This window comes from Calidris pugnax, unplaced genomic scaffold, assembly GCF_001431845.1.
Source record: "Calidris pugnax isolate Ruff unplaced genomic scaffold, ASM143184v1 scaffold556, whole genome shotgun sequence".
Taxonomy (NCBI): domain Eukaryota; kingdom Metazoa; phylum Chordata; class Aves; order Charadriiformes; family Scolopacidae; genus Calidris; species Calidris pugnax.
The window spans coordinates 113,134-134,758 of record NW_015092564.1 but is presented as its reverse complement, the minus strand read 5'-3'; the positions used below and the strand labels follow the sequence as shown (position 1 = coordinate 134,758).

General features: G+C 43.4%; 1 protein-coding gene across 1 annotated transcript in view; it reads right to left on the bottom strand.

Moving 5' to 3' along the window:
- ALKBH3 (alkB homolog 3, alpha-ketoglutarate-dependent dioxygenase) overlaps window positions 1-21,625 on the bottom strand; it is a 28,480-nt gene that overhangs the window by 1,672 nt on the left and 5,183 nt on the right. The window contains exons 4-7 of the mRNA XM_014962602.1: window positions 20,493-20,540; window positions 17,661-17,764; window positions 16,305-16,393; window positions 9,188-9,397 (exon numbers count right to left, since the gene is read on the bottom strand). Coding sequence (XP_014818088.1) covers window positions 9,188-9,397; window positions 16,305-16,393; window positions 17,661-17,764; window positions 20,493-20,540 — 451 coding nt within the window. The remainder of the gene's footprint in view (window positions 1-9,187; window positions 9,398-16,304; window positions 16,394-17,660; window positions 17,765-20,492; window positions 20,541-21,625) is intronic.

The following is a 21,625-nucleotide window of genomic DNA, read 5'->3' as shown; positions in this document are numbered from 1 at the left end:
GCCTCCCCAGGGCAGAGCAGAGGGGCAGGATGACCTCCCTCCACTTGCTTGACCTCCCTCTTCTTGATGCCCCCCAGGATGCCATTGGCCTTCTTGGCCACAAGGGCCCATTGCTGGCTCATGGGCATCCTGTTGTCCACCAGGAGTCCCCGGTCTTTTTCCTCAGAGCTGCTCTCCAGCAGGTCAGCCCCAACCTGTCCTGGTGCAGGGGGTTATTCCTCCCCAGGTCCAGCACCCTGCACTTGCCCTTGTTGAAGTTCCTCAGGTTCCTCTCTGCCCAACCTGTCCAAGTCTCGCTGTGTGGCGGCACAGCAATATCAAGAAACCTAATTAAACCTCTGTTACCACGTTTCATAACGAGTTTAGGAGCGGAGCATTTTCAGGATGAATGAAGCCACCGTGTCTCACTGCCTGTACAACACAGGGATAGTCCAACACCAAGCTCCTACATCTAGTGCAAAAATCTGGAGTGAGGCTGTAGCCCTTTGGGAAACATCTACTCTTGAAATACAAAACACCTGGGTGTGGAGACATTCTGTGATAGCCACCCTGATTCCAGGAGTTAATTACTTTATCCAAAACACACATCTTCCTTCTATTCTGAATTTGTCGTGGTTTGGACGTTACATGTTGGGATAGTATAATATGTTAGATGAAGAACTTTTCCTATCCAAAAAAATCTCCTTTTCCTATAGCACCTCCTAAACCAAGCTGTCTTAAACTTTCTCATCACTAAGCAAAACAGACTGCTAAGCCAGAAGAACAAATTGAAATTTAATACTGAAATGTAAACAGGAAAACCAGGATGCCCCCTAAATAGAGAATGCCATTATATAGTTTGCCTTTTCTAGATCTCCGTTACAACTTTGCAAGCTGTCTAGGAAGAGTGGAAAGCAACTCTCCGAAATGTAGAATTCAGGGAAGTTTCAGACAGGAAATCACCCTGCAAAATACAGGGATTATTTTAGGGAGAGGGGGAGTTAGAGAAATATTTTAATTAGTGTTGAAAGAGAGGGGACTCAAGAAGTCTCTTATTTTTAAGTTATAGAAAGCCATCGATAGCTTGAAAGTGCAAAGTAGATAATAAATGTCCTCCAAGGAAAGAGGTGCAACAGGTTCTCAGTCTCTACGTTGGACAAGTAGAGAGTTAACCTTGTTCTGAGCACATTGCATATAGCAACCAGCCCAAATGCACATTTCTTATTGTACCACTGCCTCTAGAAGCAGAGATACAATGTTTTTTTTTCAAAATAGATTACCAAACCAGTTATTTCTTCTTGAAAGAAAAGCCAGAAATACAAAATTACTACAAAGAAGACTAGAAAAAATTAATTAGGCGAGGTCTGATCTTCTACAGCATGATGGTGTTCCTTTAAAGGACCATGTATCTTAGACAGTTGCTGAACAAATGTTTGAGAATTTCTATTTTTTAGTTAGTTAGGCGGTACCTTCTCTGCCAGTTTCTTATAATGGTTGGTGGGCTCCTAAAACCACTCTTGCTGAGTGTTTAGGGGGAGGCAATACTCAATTATTAATAATTATTTGTGCTGTGGCCCAATGTCATGCAGGTTTGTCCTTTTTTAAGTTCATGGCTTGCTGAAAAGCTCAAAATAACAAAGTGAAGTATCAACTACAGGGAAAATTATGGCCTGGACTTAAATCCAGGTGGGGTTTGAATGTCTCCAGAGAAGGAGACTCCACCACCTCCCTGGGCAGCCTCTGCCAGGGCTCTGCCACCCTCACAGCAAAGAAGTTCCTCCTCATCTTTAGGTGGAACTTCTAATATACAAGTTTGTGCCCATTTCCTCTTGTCCTGTCCCTGGGCACCACTGAAAAAAGCCTGGCCCCATCCTCCTGACACCCACCCTTGAAGTATTTATAGGTGTTGATCAGATCCCCCCTCAGCCTTCTCTTCTCCAGACTAAACAGACCCAAGTTCCTCAGCCTTTCCTCATCAGAGAGATGCTCCAGGCCCCTCATCATCTCTGTAGCCTCTGCTGTGCCCTCTCCAGCAGTTCCCTGTCCTTCTTGACTTGGGGAGCCCAGAACTGGTCCCAGTGCTCCAGATGGGGCCTCCCCAGGGCAGAGCAGAGGGGCAGGATGACCTCCCTCCACTTGCTTGACCTCCCTCTTCTTGATGCCCCCCAGGATGCCATTGGCCTTCTTGGCCACAAGGGCCCATTGCTGGCTCATGGGCATCCTGTTGTCCACCAGGAGTCCCCGGTCTTTTTCCTCAGAGCTGCTCTCCAGCAGGTCAGCCCCAACCTGTCCTGGTGCAGGGGGTTATTCCTCCCCAGGTCCAGCACCCTGCACTTGCCCTTGTTGAAGTTCCTCAGGTTCCTCTCTGCCCAACCTGTCCAAGTCTCGCTGTGTGGCGGCACAGCAATATCAAGAAACCTAATTAAACCTCTGTTACCACGTTTCATAACGAGTTTAGGAGCGGAGCATTTTCAGGATGAATGAAGCCACCGTGTCTCACTGCCTGTACAACACAGGGATAGTCCAACACCAAGCTCCTACATCTAGTGCAAAAATCTGGAGTGAGGCTGTAGCCCTTTGGGAAACATCTACTCTTGAAATACAAAACACCTGGGTGTGGAGACATTCTGTGACAGCCACCCTGATTCCAAGGGTTAATTAGTTTATCCAAAACACACGTCTTCCTTCTATTCTGAATTTGTCGTGGTTTGGACGTTACATGTTGGGATAGTATAATATGTTAGATGAAGAACTTTTCCTATCCAAAAAAATCTCCTTTTCCTATAGCACCTCCTAAACCAAGCTGTCTTAAACTTTCTCATCACTAAGCAAAACAGACTGCTAAGCCAGAAGAACAAATTGAAATTTAATACTGAAATGTAAACAGGAAAACCAGGATGCCCCCTAAATAGAGAATGCCATTATATAGTTTGCCTTTTCTAGATCTCCGTTACAACTTTGCAAGCTGTCTAGGAAGAGTGGAAAGCAACTCTCCGAAATGTAGAATTCAGAGAAGTTTCAGACAGGAAATCACCCTGCAAAATACAGGGATTATTTTAGGGAGAGGGGGAGTTAGAGAAATATTTTAATTAGTGTTGAAAGAGAGGGGACTCAAGAAGTCTCTTATTTTTAAGTTATAGAAAGCCATCGATAGCTTGAAAGTGCAAAGTAGATAATAAATGTCCTCCAAGGAAAGAGGTGCAACAGGTTCTCAGTCTCTACGTTGGACAAGTAGAGAGTTAACCTTGTTCTGAGCACATTGCATATAGCAACCAGCCCAAATGCACATTTCTTATTGTACCACTGCCTCTAGAAGCAGAGATACAATGTTTTTTTTTCAAAATAGATTACCAAACCAGTTATTTCTTCTTGAAAGAAAAGCCAGAAATACAAAATTACTACAAAGAAGACTAGAAAAAATTAATTAGGCGAGGTCTGATCTTCTACAGCATGATGGTGTTCCTTTAAAGGACCATGTATCTTAGACAGTTGCTGAACAAATGTTTGAGAATTTCTATTTTTTAGTTAGTTAGGCGGTACCTTCTCTGCCAGTTTCTTATAATGGTTGGTGGGCTCCTAAAACCACTCTTGCTGAGTGTTTCGGGGGAGGCAATGCTCAATTATTAATAATTATTTGTGCTGTGGCCCAATGTCATGCAGGTTTGTCCTTTTTTAAGTTCATGGCTTGCTGAAAAGCTCAAAATAACAAAGTGAAGTATCAACTACAGGGAAAATTATGGCCTGGACTTAAAGTTTGATTTTCAAACGAACAACTGGGAGTGTGTGTGTATTAAAAAACCCAAACAGTTAAAGTTTGATTTTCAAACGAACAACTGGGGGGGTGTGTGTGTGTGTATTAAAAAAACCAAACAAAACACAGACAGAAAGAAGACTGCAAATCCTCTAAAAAGCAAAAGAGCTAGGGTGGGATCAAATCAATTCCCAATAATTAAAAGCATCACTTGATGTAATTGACACTTCCTATTCATGTCTGGGATTGGAATGAAGCTCTGGAATTAGGGAGCACTAAAGGCATTCACAATCACCTGTATCAGGTATTCTTTGGAAGGACAATGCAAAAGAGTTTAAACCTCTGGAACTATTAGCCATTTATCTATTAAAAGTGAGGTGTAGCACCAGAAATGTTTTCTTAAACTTCAGAGGAAACGAGGAAAAAAATACAAAAATAGGTATTATAAACCTGAATGCTGATGAAATGCAGAGAAATACCAGTGCATGGCTGTTTCTGTTTCACAGGATTACATCATTTCACTTTGTGGATGGATTAACAGCGCACTTATTTTTATCTCTTGCTCATCTTGATTAAAATGGAACTCTTCTAAGATAAATGATTTAGGAGAAAACATCCTTTCGGCTTACAAAAGTCAGTATGTAAAAGCAGTAGTCACTTTCTGGTTTAAATGGGACATCTCTGAGTTTAGCTTTAACTTAGAAAAAAAGAGATTTTCATATCACTTGGTTTTGCAGAGCTGGTGAAGTTTGACAAAATTTTTTACTGTCTTGGAAAGCACTTCTGAGGAGAAGGATCTGGGGGTCCTGGTGGACAGTAAATTCTCCATGGGCCAGCAATGTGCCCTTGTGGCCAAGAGGGCCAATGGGATCCTGGGCTACGTAGGGAAGAGTGTGGCCAGGAGGTGGAGGAAGGTCATTCTCCCCCTCTGCTCTACACTGGGGAGGCCACAACTGGAATCCTGCGTCCAGTTCTGGGCTCCCCAGTTCAGAGAGACTGGGAACTGCTGGAGAGAGTCCAGCGTAGGGCAACAGAGATGATGGAGGGATTGGAGCATCTCCCTGAGGAGGAAAGGCTGAGAGAGCTGGGACTCTTTAGCCTGGAGAAGAGAAGGCTGAGGGGAGACCTTATTAATGCTGACAAGTATCTCAAGGGTGGGTTGAAGGAGGAGGGAGCCAGACTCTTCTCAGGAGTTCCCAGTGACAGGACAAGGGGCAACGGGCACAAGCTGGAACATGGGAAGTTCCACTGCAATGTGAGGAAGACCTTCTTTGGGGTGAGGGTGGCAGAGCCCTGGCAGAGGCTGCCCAGGGAGGGTGTGGAGTCCCCTTCTCTGGAGACCTTCAAGCCCCACCTGGATCCTCCTGAGTGATGTGCTCTGGGCAACCCTGCTTTGGCAGGGGAGCTGGAGTAGATGATCTCTAGAAGGTCCCTTCCAACTCTGACAATTCCATGATTAGTGCCATTACTATCACTGTCCACCAAATCTTATTTCAGAACTTTTATCTCTAGAGCTAATGTTAGACAGAGAGAAAAACTGAGTTGAGTTTCAGAGGTCAAGGAGTTTATGGAGGAAATTTCTTCTTGACATCTAAGGAGGAAAAGACTTTTTTAGAATACCAATAACCAACACGGAAAGAAATTTATCAGGTAACTTTTTTATGGTCACTTCCTAACTCTATATACATATTACAAAACCACCTGCTTCCAAGAACATATCTAGTAGAGCAACTGTTCTGCATCTTAGTATATTAGCATATTCATCATCTTGAGTTGCACATTCAGTACAACCCAAGCTTTACACTGACTAAAACTTGGGCTTTTTAAAAATCCTTAATTCAAGTAACTACAGTAAATAAGTGAGGAAAACTCAGCAAGAGTTGATGGGAAATTGTGAATATAAAATCTGTAAGTAATCCTGGACTCCATCAAGGATTTTTTTTTTCTTAAAACGTTATCAAAATCAAAAAGGTAAGGAAAAGTTCTAGTATAAATCTACATAAGCCTCAGGTAAATTTATTGAGGTAGTGGAAAGCAAAGGCAAAATATCAGATAGAACGACACAGCTGGTACAAATAAACAGAAAAGGCAGTATTGAGTAGAAAGAAGGCTTAAAAAGAAAAACTCCAGCAGGTAAAGTAAAATAGAATGGAAATTAACATGATGCCAGAAACTAAGTCTCCTGAATTCCAGCGTAGAATGTACTCCTGAAATGCATTTGCAGCTTTATTTTACATGCACTGGGCTGCAATCTGAGACAGAATTATTTCTGCTTATCCCCAAGGGCTGCTTGTTGATGCAGATTCGAGTAGGCTGTGCACCTCTCCACACTCCCTCACTGCCTAGTGATGCGATGAACACTTACTTGTCCAGTCCTGTACTCACCAAAAAGAAAAGTAGAGGATTCAACCTTTCCTTCCCCTCACTCTAAGATATTTTTAAGGAAAAAAAAAAAAAAACAAAAACAAAACGACTTGCATCTAAATAATATTATTTTTCAGAGGATTCAACCTTTCCTTCCCCTCACTCTAGGACATTTTTAAGGAAAAAAAAAAATATGACCTGCATCTAAATAATATTCTTTTTCATTTTTTTTTGTCAAGGAAAAATGCAGAGAAAGGATAAAAAGATTTCCTTTTGTGACAGTTGCAGAGTGACCTTTATAAACATCACCAAATTCCTACTGGAGAAATGTCAAAATTCACACAAACACGCACAAAAAAACCCCACCCACCACCGTTACTGGGCTTTGCACTTCGAGAAATAGGATTTTAGTCTCTAACAAGTTCATCCCCATTTCAAAACCTAACATGGCAAATATTTGCACAGATACTAACATGAAGTGAAGACTCTGATCTAATGTTCTTCAACAGCTCCCTGACTTGTGGTACATACTGTTTTGTACCCAGTACATGATCACAAAAGCTTTTGGGTTGTTTTTTTTTTTTTTTTTCCCAGTACCATTTATCCCCATTTCTCCTCTTGTATTTCCACTACATCTTTCATCTCGAACTACTTAAAAGCACTTACAAGAACAAAAGGAAATGAAGGCCTTTGAAACTCCAGAATCTGAAATACTAGAAAGCTGGACCTCAAAGCGGTTTAATTTGGGGAGGAAAAAGGATTTACTGTCTCTTTCCCTGCTCACTGAAGACTAACTCCGGAAAACCTCATGTACTGATACTGGCAGATTATAAACCAGGGAGAGCCTGAATGCCTGTGAGGAATGCTAATCTGAATCCCTTTTTTCCTAAACTACTTGGCTTTTGAACAAAGCCATGATCAAACTTCAAATATCTACAATCAACTTCAACTTTCTCTTAAGGAAAGAGAGACTGCTACGTTTACAATAGAGTAGGAAAAACGACTTCTTTGGTGGTAAGCTTGAAAGGTGGTAATTTCCATCAGAGCCTCCTGTTAACTCCCACTTGGCAAAGCATCTAGTGTCATAGGATGCTCTCAGAAAATTGCAGGCTTTGGGAATGTGCAAAGAATACGTAAAGCCTGTCCTGTAATTATGAAGTACGAGTTCCCTGAGGCACAGGATGCAGTTAATAGCAATTTATTCCAAGATCCCACCACAAATATGGACTGTAACTTCGGAGCAGGTATGTCACACTCCCACCCCTCGTAGGTAACATGACTCAGTGAGGAAGAAACATGGGGTCAGAGGCATCAGAGAAAAAAAAACAGGCAGAGAGCTCAGGGAATACATCTATAGAAAATCACCCATCTGGGGAAAAAAAAAAAAAAAAAAGGGAAGAAATCGTGCAGTCCAGGATCAAAGAAAGCGGCCGATTATGAACGGCACAGACTGAGTTTCCCCCTTTGCTCCTAGTGGGTGTCCTTTCAGAAAAGAGAAGAAAAAGACATCTTGCCCAAGAATTGGGTTTGATTTTTAAGAGGGAAACTGCAAAGTTTATACAGAAGTCTAAGTGGGTTCGATTCTTGTCCATCGAAGGGGAACACATGCACTTGGAGAAATGAATCCAAGCACCATTTACAGCTTCCCAGAGGAATGAACCTTCCAGCTGACACAGTGTCATCATCACAATATCAGAGACACTTACTCATGCTACTGATTAATGCACCAGTGGTGTGATCTCACGCTCATGGACCACGATTAAATCCACTTCAGGGAACAAAGAATTTACAAATTAGAGGACTGGTGAAAAATACAAAGAATTTCTTTGTTTTCTCATCCAATTCTGACCTTTGCTGTTCAGGACTAGGTGAGCCAAGGTGACTCTTGAGGGATCAGAGTGTATGCTGACAGTACCTACAGTTTTCTAATAGGCTGATAACCATCACCTTTGCTTTCTGCATTCCTTATTCAAAATAAATAGCAGCGAAAAAAGACAACAAACTTCACCCCAAAGTTATAGAAGACTCCACATGCAGAAAAGGCACCTGAAGCAGGATACACCAAAATGAGGCCTGTATTCTCAACACAGGAAAGTGTGATTCCTTGACTTGGATAAATACGAATTGCAAAATCTAAGTTTTAAATTGGCTTGTAAGCACAGCATTCCCAAGCACAGCTTTTTATCTAGAGAGAGAATTCGCTGCTAAATCACCAATTAATTCCTGAAAGGATGTTCCACACACACCTCAAAGTAACAATCTCTGTTTAATCTGTGAAAGTATGATACAACAGTTTCCTATTTTATGGAAAAGAAATGAGGTCCTTCCCTCTGTTCACCATCCTTCAATCTGATCACACACCAGTCGAAACACAAACATTACTAAAGGAATTTTTACTTACTTACAAGAGCAGTCACAGAGCTACTCTTACTTACTTACAAGAGCAGTCACAGAGCTACATTCATCACAGAATGGTTTGGGTTGGAAGAGGCATTAAAGATCACCCAGTTCCACCCCCTGCCCTGGGCAGGGACACCTCCCACCAGACCAGGTTGCTCCAAGCCCCATCCAGCCTGGCCTTGAACCCCTCCAGGGATGGGGCAGCCACAGCTTCTCTGGGCAACCTGGGCCAGGCTCTCACCACCCTCACAGCAAAGAATTGCTTCCTGAGATCTCATCTAAATCTCCCCTCTTTCAGTTCAAAACCTATTCCCTCTCATCGTATGGCTCCCCTCCCTGATCCAGAGTCCCTCCCCATCTCTCCTGGAGCCCCTTGAGGGACTGGAAGGGGCTCTAAGGTCTCCCTGGAGCCTTCTCTTCTCCAGGCTGAACCCCCCCAACTCTCTCAGCCTGTCCTCATACACGATGCATTACACAATATTTGCCCGAGTTTAAGAAAACAATATCAACTCTTTGGCTAATTTACACAGGGACAGGATTTCTTGATCCCTACACTTCTTCCACAGAACTTCAGGAGCTGTGCTTTCATTAACTAGTATTAAAGGCTTTTAGTAATGAAGTTCTCTAAACAGAGGGAAAAGTCTAAACATATTAGCAATTATATGACTCTCTCAATGTGATAAGAACACTCACAGGGGAGGGTTTCTTCCTCATCTCAAAGGTCCGGGTAGCACCGAAGCTGAGGGAGGCAATGACAGGGTTTTTGCCCAGCGAGGGCTCATCGTCGCTGTGCCAGTCTACGCTGTCCTTCTCGTTTCGGTAGAGGTTGCAGAGAAGGGAGTTGAAGGTATAACCACTGAACTCTTCAATCTGCTCCTTCAGCACGGTCAGCACAGGATGCCACTGGAATCAGCAGGGCAGGAGTTGGGTAAGTACAACGAAAGCAAACCACGTAAGACAAAAGGGGAAAATTACTAAGAAACAAAATCACAGAATCTTCTAGGTTGGAAGGGACCTTAAAGATCATCTTGTCCAACTGTCAACCTAACTGACAAAAATAGACACCCACACAACAAACAAGGAGCATCATCACTAAACCATACCTCCCAGCACCACATCAACTCAAACAAATGCCTCTGAACAATTCTGATTATAGCTAGAGGAGTTTAACACAGGGCTCTGATAACATCCGAGTTACTTGGCAATACAGGTTAGGGGTGGACCTGCTGGAGACAACTTCTGAAGAGAAAGATCTAGGGGTCCTGGTGGACAACAAAATGACAATGAGCAAGCAGTGTGCTCTTGTGGCCAGGAAGGCCAACAGAATCCTGGGCTGCAGAGGGAAGAGTATAGCCAGCAGGTCAAGGGAAGTCATTCTCCCCCTCTGCTCTGCACTGGTGGGGCCACAACTGGAATCCTGCCTCCAGTTCTGGGCTCCCCAGTTCAAGAGGGACAGGGAACTGCTGGAGAGAGTCCAGCGTAGGGCAACAAAGATGATTCAAGGATTGGAGCATCTCCTTTATGAAGAAAGACTGAGAGAGCTGGGACTCTTTAGTCTGGAGAAGAGAAGGCTGAGGGGAGATCTTATTAATGCTGACAAGTATCTCAAGGGAGGGCTGAAGGAGGATGGACCCAGACTCTTTCCAGTGGTTCCCAGGGACAGGACGAGGGGCAACGGGCACAAGCTGGACCATGGGAAGTTCCACTCCAATCTGAGGAAGAACTTCTTTGGGGTGAGGGTGGCAGAGCCCTGGCAGAGGCTGCCCAGGGAGGGTGTGGAGTCCCCTTCTCTGGAGATCTTCAAGCCCCGCCTGGATGCTCCTGAGTGCTGTGCTCTGGGCAATCCTGCTTCAGCAGGGGAGTTGGACTAGATGATCTCTATGGTCCCTTCCAACTCTAAAAAATTCAGTGAAATTCAGTGAAATTGCTGGTGGCCACCGTGCACCCAGAAAGTTGCCACCAGTGACTAAACGTCACGCTCTCCATCGCCTGCAGCTGTTGACACAGACCAAGAGACAACAGTCGGCCTAACACTGTCCCAGCGTGGCCCTCTGCCCCCTGCTCTGTCAGTACAGCTGGTTGAGCCCCACTGACTCATCCCCTCTCGGGCTTTTGCCTTCGACACCGTAACTTTTCAGCAGTTTGCAAAACCAGTGTCACGGGGCCCTGAGTCTCATCCTCCCCTTCACTAATGTCCTGCTGAGCCCGTAGCCCACGGCAGCCCTGCACGTTCCACCACTGCTCACTCCACTGAATCCTTATTTAATGTTATACACTTACATCACGACTTTCATCTGTCAGAGTGCTTTTAAGTACTACACAAGTTGTGGTTTTTTTTTTAAAAAAAAGCCAAAGCAATGTAGGCCAGAATTTTTACCCATTATATAAGCAGCAACAGAGATCAAGAGAGGATAAAGGACTGACTCCAAACATCCCAGTGCATCACTGGCAGAAGGAGGAAGAGACAGCAAGAATTAATTCCTAATAACCACCTCTAATAATCAAGTCTGAACCACCTTCTTTTCATGCTAACACACGTTTAAGGGGTTTTTAACCTATTGGCTACACTGCAGGAGCCTCAACACACCATCTTTCTCTATCAGGGGTATTTCGAACTAAGTCATCCCTTCGGTGACTAAGCATCCTGTGAATAATTAATTATACATAAACACAGCTTGCAGCTCTGGGACATGTGGGAGCTCATGGCTTGGACAGGAGTGCTCTTTGCTGGGTAAAAAACTGGCTGGATGGCCAGGCCCAGAGAGCGGTGGTGAATGGAGTTAGATCCAGTTGGTGGCCGGTCATGAGTGGTGTCCCCCAGGGCTCAGCTTGGAGCTGGGACCCCTTCTCTTTAACATCTTTAGCAACAATCTGGATGAGGGGATTGACACCCTCAGTCAGTTTGCAGATGACATCAAGTTGGGTAGGAGCATTGATCTCCTTGAGGGTAGGAAGGCTCTGCAGAGGGATCTGGCCAGGCTGGATCAATGAGGTGAGGCCAATGGGATGAGGCCAAGTGCTGGGTCCTGCACTTGGGCCACAACAATCCCATGAACACTCCAGACTTGGGGGTAGAGTGGCTGGAGTTGCCTGGTGGAAAAGGACCTGGGGATATTGGTTGACAGCTGGCTTAACATGAGCCAGCAGTGTGCCCTGGTGGCCAAGAAGGTCACCAGCATCCTGGCCTGTGTCAGGAACAGCGTGGGGAGTAAGACCAGGGAAGCAATCGCCCCCCTGTACTGGGCACCTCAAGTGCTGCGTCCAATTTTTGGGCCCCTCATCACAAGAAAGACATTAAGAGTCTGGGCTGCATCCCCAGCAGTGTGGCCAGCAGGTCAAGGGAGGTGATTCTGCCCCTCTACTCTGCTCTTGTGAGACCCCCACCCGGAGCACTGCATCCAGCTCTGGAGTCCTCAGCACAGGAAGGACATGGACCTCCTGGAGTGGGTCTAGAGGTGGCCATGAAGATGATCAGAGGGCTGAAACACCTCTCCTATGAAGACAGGCTGAGAGAGTTGGGGTTTTTCAGCCTGGAGAAGAAAAGGCTCCAGGGAAACCTTATAGAAGCCTTCCAGTATCTGAAGGACACCTACAAGAAAATTGGAGGGGGACTTTTTACAAGGTTGAGTGCAGGTACATACATATCTGTGTATTTTCTGTTCAACATAAAACAAAAAGGAGGAAGAGTAGGCTGAGGGGAGACCTTCTTGCTCTCTCCAACTCCCTGAAAGGAGGATCAGTCTCTTCTTCCAAGGAACAGGTGATGGGACAAGAGGAAATGGCCTCAAGTTGCACCAGGGGAGGTTCAGATTTTAGATGAGGAAAAATGTTTCCACAGAAAGGGTTATGAAGCCTTGGAATGGGCTGCCCAGGGAAGGGGTTGAGGCACCATCCCTGGAGGGGTGCTCAGTGACACGGGTTAGTGATGGGTTTTATCAGAGTTAGGTTGATGGTTGGACTAGATGATCTGAAAGGTCCCTTCCAACCTAGACAGTTCTGTAGGGAAATAAGTAACACTACCCAAAAAATGCTATAGCTTCTAACCGGGCTGCCTGACCCTGCAATATGTGCAGGACATACAATGCAACGACAGAAGAGACCAACAAGGGATTTAAAAGCCAGGTTGCCATAGTGCTTAGAGACATGGGTTAGTGATGGGTTTTATCAGAGTTAGGTTGATGGTTGGACTCGATGATCTGAAAGGTCCCTTCCAACCTAGACAGTTCTGTAGGGAAATAAGTAACACTACCCAAAAAATGCTATAGCTTCTAACTGGGCTGCCTGACCCTGCAATATGTGCAGGACATACAATGCAATGACAGAAGAGACCAACAAAATCTACTGAAAGCACTTTTCAGTGACCAACTAGGACTGGATTCCTTCAATTCCTATCACAATAGGATTTATTACTAAATAAATTACCATATAGTGAATTTGACCATTCAGTGGGAACCCCACTACACGCCTGCAGCAGTGGAAGTAATTTTGTTGAAACATTACTGTTCCTCCAGCTACATCACTCCTTACGAAGAACCATCTTACTAATACCAGAATTCCTTAGGCACGAGCACCAGATTGTACCCAGCAGTGCTGCAATGGCACCCAGTCTTACCAAACAAAAAAGGAGGGGCACAAAGTTACTCCTACAGATCAAGCATTCAAGGCAGGTCATTGGTTTTGGCCAAGCCGTGCATTAAATTACATTTTACTCTGGATTATTCAAGGCAGGTCATTGGTTTTGGCCAAGCAGTGCATTAAATGACATTTTACTCTGGATTTTTTTTTATATAAATCCTATTCTACAGGTAAGGACCGTACCAACCTGAAACCATCAATTCAGGCTATACAGCCTCTATCCAACCTTGGAGCAGCAACAGCTTCCCCAACAGGCAATTCTGAACTGGCTTTAAATCATCAGCCTACAGCAGAATGATTTTGGAAGGGCACTTCCAATCCATAAAGCCATTCAGCTTTTAGAGAAATCCATTTAAAATATTATTCCACAAATGATAACATTTGGACTAGATGATAACAGTTCCTAGATGATCTCTATGGTCCCTTCCAACTCTAAAAATTCAGTGAAATTCAGTGAAACATTAAAAAAAAAAAAAGAAAAGGCTGTTTTTCCACCACAAATTCCATAGGTTACGGAAGTTTATTCAGTGAAACATTAAAAAAAAAAAAAAAAGAAAAGCCTGCTTTTCCACCACAAATTCCATAGGTTATGGAAGTTCTGAACTACGGTTATTTTTGAGACTACAAGATCTTCACAAGTCATCTTGTTATTTTAAATAACACCTTTCCACTTTTGCCAAATTGAGCTTTTCTAGGAGCTCTAGGAGCTCTTTCTACCCCCTCTTCAGCAGCAGTTCTAGGACTTGGGACACTTCTCTCTCATAGCACCCAGCCTTCAACAGTCCCACTTAACTCATGGTTCAGAACATTGCAGCCTCCTGCCATGGAAATTGCAAACAAAGCAATACCAAGAGACAGGCTGACAGGACAACAAGCTGGAAGCCAGAGAGAGAGAGACAATGAATATGAACAAAACCTCAAGGAGTCACCCAGAAGGTTTTTTTAACCCTTCCAAAATAGCACAGGAAATTACATCATACTCTCCGGAGCTGCTGAGCGGGCAGGTTGTGTGTGTGAATTTCATAGCATTCACCCAGGAAATCAACAATATGCCTAAATTCTCATTTAAGCAGTATTGAATCTCAGTGTTTCTGAAGGTAACTATTTCAGTAATTGATATTTACAATGAAAAACTCAGCATGACTGTGTACAGTACAATCTCCAATACAAAGATGCATACAGTAAGTCACAGAGAACAATTTAGAGTTTTGTCCAAAGCTAGAGTGACCCAAAAGCAGAACATTAAACTCTGCAGTTTCCTTTTGTCAACATTTAGCAGCTAAATCAAGCTCCTCTCAGTCAGTCCACCCAAAATACCCGTTTTATGAAATTGTCCACATTACACTAGAGCCTACTGTTGATCACAAATGAAAAGCTGATAGATACTCCAGATCAAAATAGAAGATGGAATTTTTGTGTTTCAATCTCTGCAAAGGATTTCTTTGTACACAATAATGAAAGAAAACTGTAAATGTATACATACATTGGGGTTTGGCTGCATTGTTATCCTGGAGTACGTGTAAGGAAGTTCCCCATACCAGGAGGTAAGCCTTGGTTCCTCGAAAGATACTTCTAAAAAAAAGAGAAGAGCAGGATGACTTTCTCAGTTGCCTTATCAAAAGGCTTGAAAATGGAAAGATGATTCGATTCTCCCAAAGGAACCTGATCAAAAAGGGACTGTCCACTCATTACTGTGCCTCCAGCTACATCACTCCTTACGAAGAACCATCTTACTAATACCAGAATTCCTTAGGCACGAGCACCAGATTGTACCCAGCAGTGCTGCAATGGCACCCAGTCTTACCAAACAAAAAAGGAGGGGCACAAAGTTACTCCTACAGATCAAGCATTCAAGGCAGGTCATTGGTTTTGGCCAAGCAGTGCATTAAATGACATTTTACTCTGGATTTTTTTTTATATAAATCCTATTCTACAGGTAAGGACCGTACCAACCTGAAACCATCAATTCAGGCTATACAGCCTCTATCCAACCTTGGAGCAGCAACAGCTTCCCCAACAGGCAATTCTGAACTGGCTTTAAATCATCAGCCTACAGCAGAATGATTTTGGAAGGGCACTTCCAATCCATAAAGCCATTCAGCTTTTAGAGAAATCCATTTAAAATATTATTCCACAAATGATAACATTTGGACTAGATGATAACATGGACTAGATGATCTCTATGGTCCCTTCCAACTCTAAAAATTCAGTGAAATTCAGTGAAACATTAAAAAAAAAAAAAAAAGAAAAGCCTGCTTTTCCACCACAAATTCCATAGGTTATGGAAGTTCTGAACTACGGTTATTTTTGAGACTACAAGATCTTCACAAGTCATCTTGTTATTTTAAATAACACCTTTCCACTTTTGCCAAATTGAGCTTTTCTAGGAGCTCTAGGAGCTCTTTCTACCCCCTCTTCAGCAGCAGTTCTAGGACTTGGGACACTTCTCTCTCATAGCACCCAGCCTTCAACAGTCCCACTTAACTCATGGTTCAGAACATTGCAGCCTCCTGCCATGGAAATTGCAAACAAAGCAATACCAAGAGACAGGCTGACAGGACAACAAGCTGGAAGCCAGAGAGAGAGAGACAATGAATATGAACAAAACCTCAAGGAGTCACTCAGAAGGTTTTTTTAACCCTTCCAAAATAGCACAGGAAATTACATCATACTCTCCGGAGCTGCTGAGCGGGCAGGTTGTGTGTGTGAATTTCATAGCATTCACCCAGGAAATCAACAATATGCCTAAATTCTCATTTAAGCAGTATTGAATCTCAGTGTTTCTGAAGGTAACTATTTCAGTAATTGATATTTACAATGAAAAACTCAGCATGACTGTGTACAGTACAATCTCCAATACAAAGATGCATACAGTAAGTCACAGAGAACAATTTAGAGTTTTGTCCAAAGCTAGAGTGACCCAAAAGCAGAACATTAAACTCTGGAGTTTCCTTTTGTCAACATTTAGCAGCTAAATCAAGCTCCTCTCAGTCAGTCCACTCAAAATACCCGTTTTATGAAATTGTCCACATTACACTAGAGCCTACTGTTGATCACAAATGAAAAGCTGATAGATACTCCAGATCAAAATAGAAGATGGAATTTTTGTGTTTCAATCTCTGCAAAGGATTTCTTTGTACACAATAATGAAAGAAAACTGTAAATGTATACATACATTGGGGTTTGGCTGCATTGTTATCCTGGAGTACGTGTAAGGAAGTTCCCCATACCAGGAGGTAAGCCTTGGTTCCTCGAAAGATACTTCTAAAAAAAAGAGAAGAGCAGGATGACTTTCTCAGTTGCCTTATCAAAAGGCTTGAAAATGGAAAGATGATTCGATTCTCCCAAAGGAACCTGATCAAAAAGGGACTGTCCACTCACCTGAAGTTAAAAAGTAGTCCCACTAAAATCCTCACCCTTAAATAATGGACTTATGTAAAGGAATGAGATTACTCAAAGGCAGGCCCTCTCTGCAAGAAGTAGTACCTCACCATCAATTTTCTAATCCCTATGTCAGACAGGGCAGGGATGTTTAACGGATAAGTTAAAGTCAGCAAAATGAAACTGAAATTTTATTTATAATTCTGGCTTGGGTTATATTCTCCCCAAGTGTTCCCTTGCAGAAGTTGCAAGATGTACAGGATGAAGCAGAAAGGGCTGCATCATCAGTGGGACATTACAGAAGCAGAAAGCAGCAAGGCTGGACAAGTAATACTTCGTCAAATACGCGTGTGCTCCGTGCTGTAACACAAACATCAAGTTAAAAGTACTTTCAGCTTCTGAAAGGACTCTCTTGGCAGCTGTTCCTCACCCTTGACAGGTAACATTCTCCATCATACCGTACCTTTACTGCAAGCCAATAAACACAGATGTTGAAGACATTTTCCAGCCCTGTCCAGTAATAACTCCAATATATTATCTTATATCCATCCCTTTCCGACTGAAATTTAGCTAAACCAGGTGCCCCTTAGTGAACAAATCCAGAATAGCAGCCTCCTCTCTCACTGCACGCTGGAGCTAATAAGCAAAGACAAGGGAAAAGACACGTGCTCTGCTGGGATTTTAAATGAGAGGAGCAAAAAACATTCTTGGTGACAGAAACCTCAAAGAACACAGTTTTTGCAGCATCACTGGAAGACAGTGTGAAGGGATGGAACAGGGACTTAATCTGAAAAAAAAAAAGAGTGGGAAAAAGGACTCGAGATGAAGAGGAAGGGAACAGGGACTTAATCTGAAAAAAAAAAAAAAGAGTGGGAAAAAGAACTCGAGATGAAGAGGAGGCAGTAAAATTCAAAGATTTTTAAGACAGGGAACTTTAATTTGTAAATATCTCATCTAATTGGCAATCGGAACATGGTGATAGAGACTGAAAAAATAAGCAGAGGTACTCTTCAGATATGCATGGAAAACCTGGCAGGAAATATATTGGAGTGGTAATATGTAAAACTCAAAACAATGATAAACAAAGCCTGGATTTTAGCATGGAAATGACCTGGGAATGACCTGAAAAGTTGCTCTTCACACCCCTTACCCTGTCTGACGTGAGTTCTCTGACCCCAGGGTATGTCTTGGAGGAGCTGTTCAAACATCCAGTCAGCTTGTTCCGAGTCAACAAAGCCAGGAATCAAATGAATCCTAAGGAAGATAAAGAAAAAAATGAAAGGAACTTTGCTTTGATAAAATATTCCAATTCCCAGGATTCCCAGATAAGAATGGCTGTAATCCATCAAAGCAAAAGTCAAAGCCCAGTATCCTATTTCTGACCACAGCCAAAAGCAGGTGTGAAATAAAGAACAGTAGGCAGCTGGAGCTCCTGATGAGTCTTCCCCTCACCAAACACATCTAATTCCTTTTTAAAACCTATGAAAACATAGGACAGCAACAATATTCCAGGAGTCACGTAATCAGCCAGAGATGGTGTGAAAAATTCCGAGTCAACAAAGCCAGGAATCAAATGAATCCTAAGGAAGATAAAGAAAAAAATGAAAGGAACTTTGCTTTGATAAAATATTCCAATTCCCAGGATTCCCAGATAAGAATGGCTGTAATCCATCAAAGCAAAAGTCAAAGCCCAGTATCCTATTTCTGACCACAGCCAAAAGCAGGTGTGAAATAAAGAACAGGAGGCAGCAGGAGCTCCTGATGAGTCTTCCCCTCACCAAACACATCTAATTCCTTTTTAAAACCTATGAAAACATAGGACAGCAACAATATCCTAGGAGTCACGCAATCAGCCAGAGACTGTGTGAAAAGTGGCATCCTTCTGCTTATTAACTTCCTGTTTGATAAATTGGATAGTCCTGATAATGGCACCACAAACAATAAGTAACCGTAATCAGCCAGAGATGGTGTGAAAAATGGCATCCTTCTGCTTATTAACTTCCTGTTTGATAAATTGGATAGTCCTGATAACGGAACCACAAACAAGTCAATAATTGCCCTTTATTCCCCACCTCCATGCCATTCAGAATTCAATAGCCCTTTATCACTACTGCCATCCTATCCTATCCTATTTCATGCACAAGAACCCTAAATCCTCTGGAGCGTTCAATAGCCCTTTATCACTACTGCCATCCTACCCTCTCTTTTTCAAGCACAAGAATCCTAAATTCTCTGGAGTGGGTCCAGGGAAGGGCACCGGAGCTGGTGAGGTGTCTGGAGCACAAGTCTTGTGAGGAGAGGCTGAGGGAGCTGGGGGTGTTCAGCCTGGAGAAAAGGAGGCTGAGGGGAGACCTTCTGGCTCTCTCCAACTCCCTGAAAGGAGGGTGTAGCCAGGGGGGGTTGGTCTCTTCTCCCAAGTCACAGGCGATGGGACAAGAGGAAATGGCCTCAAGTTGCACCAGGGGAGGTTCAGATTGGAGATTAGGAAAAATATTTCCATGGAAAGGGTTATGAAGCCTTGGAATGGGCTGCCCAGGGAAGGGGTTGAGGCCCCATCCCTGGAGGGATTTAAAAGCCGGGCTGACACAGTGCTTAGAGACATGGGTTAGTGATGGGTTTTATCAGAGTCAGGTTGATGGTTGGACTCAATGACCCGAAAGGTCCCTTCCAACCTTGATAATTCTATGATTCTATGATAAAGGGATTTAACCTCTCCTATTTTCACATGTACATTTTGTATTTTGACTGTACTAACAGCAGCATTCCAAAATTCCAGCCACTGTGGTGGGAGCTGCAGAGGAGAAACGCTGCTCACAAGAGGTTGCTCTCATGAGCATTCAATGCTCTGAAGACATCACAAAAAATACATATATATACAGTAAAGGTACTAAAAGTGAGGCAAAATACCATTATTAACTTTCTAGATATGTATTTATTTCAGCAACCTATTATGAAAACAAACTCCAGAAAATGACAGAATAACCCAACTGGCTGCATATCTTCTCTCTTTCCAGCTGGTCAAAGCTTTTACTTTTCAAATTGGTATAATTATCTGCAGTTTTAGAAGAAACCAAGATGAAAGCTTTGAAATAAATGCACAAAAAGTTATTACGATTGTGGGGGTTTTTTTCTGCTATTAATAAAATCTATCAAATTCAGAAGAAAAGGATTAATATTGCAGGTAACTCAGCAAGGTAAAATAAAATGCGTTTTATTTAGTAGGAATCACAGAATATGTAGTTTTTGAAGTGTCCTGAAGTTGAAAAAATTAAGGCATAGCACGCAAGCAAAAGGGACATCCCCAATGTTATCAAATCCGGCTAAAATGAAATGCTTTTATTAAATTGTGTTTTGGTGGGTGTTTGGTGTGGTGTGTTTTGTATTTGTTTGGTTTGTGGGTTGTTGGTTTTTTTTGTTGTTTTTTTTTTGTGGTTGGACTCAATGATCTCAGAGGTCCCTTCCAACCACTAAGATTCTGTTCTGTAAAAAGAAATTAGTTTAAAACAAGTCCAATTTCCAGAGGTCCCTTCCAACAACTAAGATTCTGTTCTGTAAAAAAAAATTAGTTTAAAACAAGTCCAATTTACAGCTAAAAGATTTTGGTAGCTCTTAACTACACAACATCAGGCACTAGCTAACACAGGAATACTTGATCCAAATTTCAAGCAGCAACTTAGTCTGGATGGTAAACACATGGACACAGCCCCTTCTCCTTATTTTGGACAAGAACAGCAGATGCACTAAGCACCAGATGTTTAAGAGGTTCATTTTTCTTCTCTTCAGTGCTGCTCCCACTGCCTAAGTCTCTGCTCCCTGACACTCCAAGTACTTCCAGAACTAAACAGAAGACAGGCAGGAAGGGCAACGTGCACCTGCTGGAGCCAAAACACTCCGCAGAGACCAGACTTGAGGAAGGTGGGTGTTACCCCCTTGTTCTGCAACAGCAAATGCCAAGTTTCACAAAAAGGTGCAATCTGCTTACCTGGAAACGCCGGTTGGTGCTTTGCTGAGCTCGTAGACACCGGGTTTGCTGAGGATGTAAGAAAGGAAAGAACCATCAGACAGACAAACAACAAGAAATCATCTTACACTGAACAGCATGGACTTGAACCACTGTAAACCCAGGCTAGGGAAAGTATTCTTTAAAAGGGGAAAGAAAGCAAGCTTTGCACTGCTAAGGGAAGCAATAATACTCTGGAGACAGCCAGAGGTCAGAATAAAGCATCGAGGGGTGTTGCAGAAGCAAATGACTTTGTGTGTACTTCCTGCCTCCCCCTCTCATTTCACCAAAGGCTTAAAACAGTCTTAAGGGTCTAGAGACTGTGTCCCATAACATCCTCATTGGGAAACTGAGGCAGTGTGGGCTGGATGAGGGGACAGTGAGGTGGATTGAGAACTGGCTGTGTGACAGGACTCAAAAGGTAATGATTAATGGAGCAGGTTCAAGTTGGAAGCCTGTGACCAGTGGTGTCCCCCAGGGGTCAATACTTGGTCCAGTGCTGTTCAACATATTCATCAGTGACCTGGATGAGGGGACAGAGTGTATCCTCAGCAAGTTTGCTGATGATACCAAACTGGGAGGGGTGGCTGACACCCTGGAGGGCTGTGCTGCCATCCAGAGAGACCTGGACAGGCTGGAGGGCTGGGCAAGGAAGAACCTCATGAGGTTCAACAGGGAAAAGTGTAGGGTCCTGCACCTGGGGAAGAAGAATGTCAGGCACCAAAAGCCCCAAGTCCCTCAGCCTTTCCTCGTAAGGGAGATGCTTCAGGCCCCTCCTCATCTCTGGAGCCTCTGCTGTCCCCTCTCCAGCAGTTCCCTGTCCTTCTGGAACTGATGCCTCAGGGCAGGTTAATACCAACATGTGGGCTGGAATCCTGCATCCAGTTCTGGGCTCCCCAGTTCAAGAGAGACAGGGAACTGCTGGAGAGAGTCCAGCAAAGGGCAATAAAGATGATTCAAGGATTGGAGCATCTCCCTGATGAAGAAAGACTGAGAGGGCTAGGACTCTTTAGTCTGGAGAACAGAAGGCTGAGGGGAGACCTTATTCATGCTGACAAGGATCTCAAGGGTGGGTTGAAGGAGGAGGGAGCTGGACTCTTTCCAATGGTTCCCAG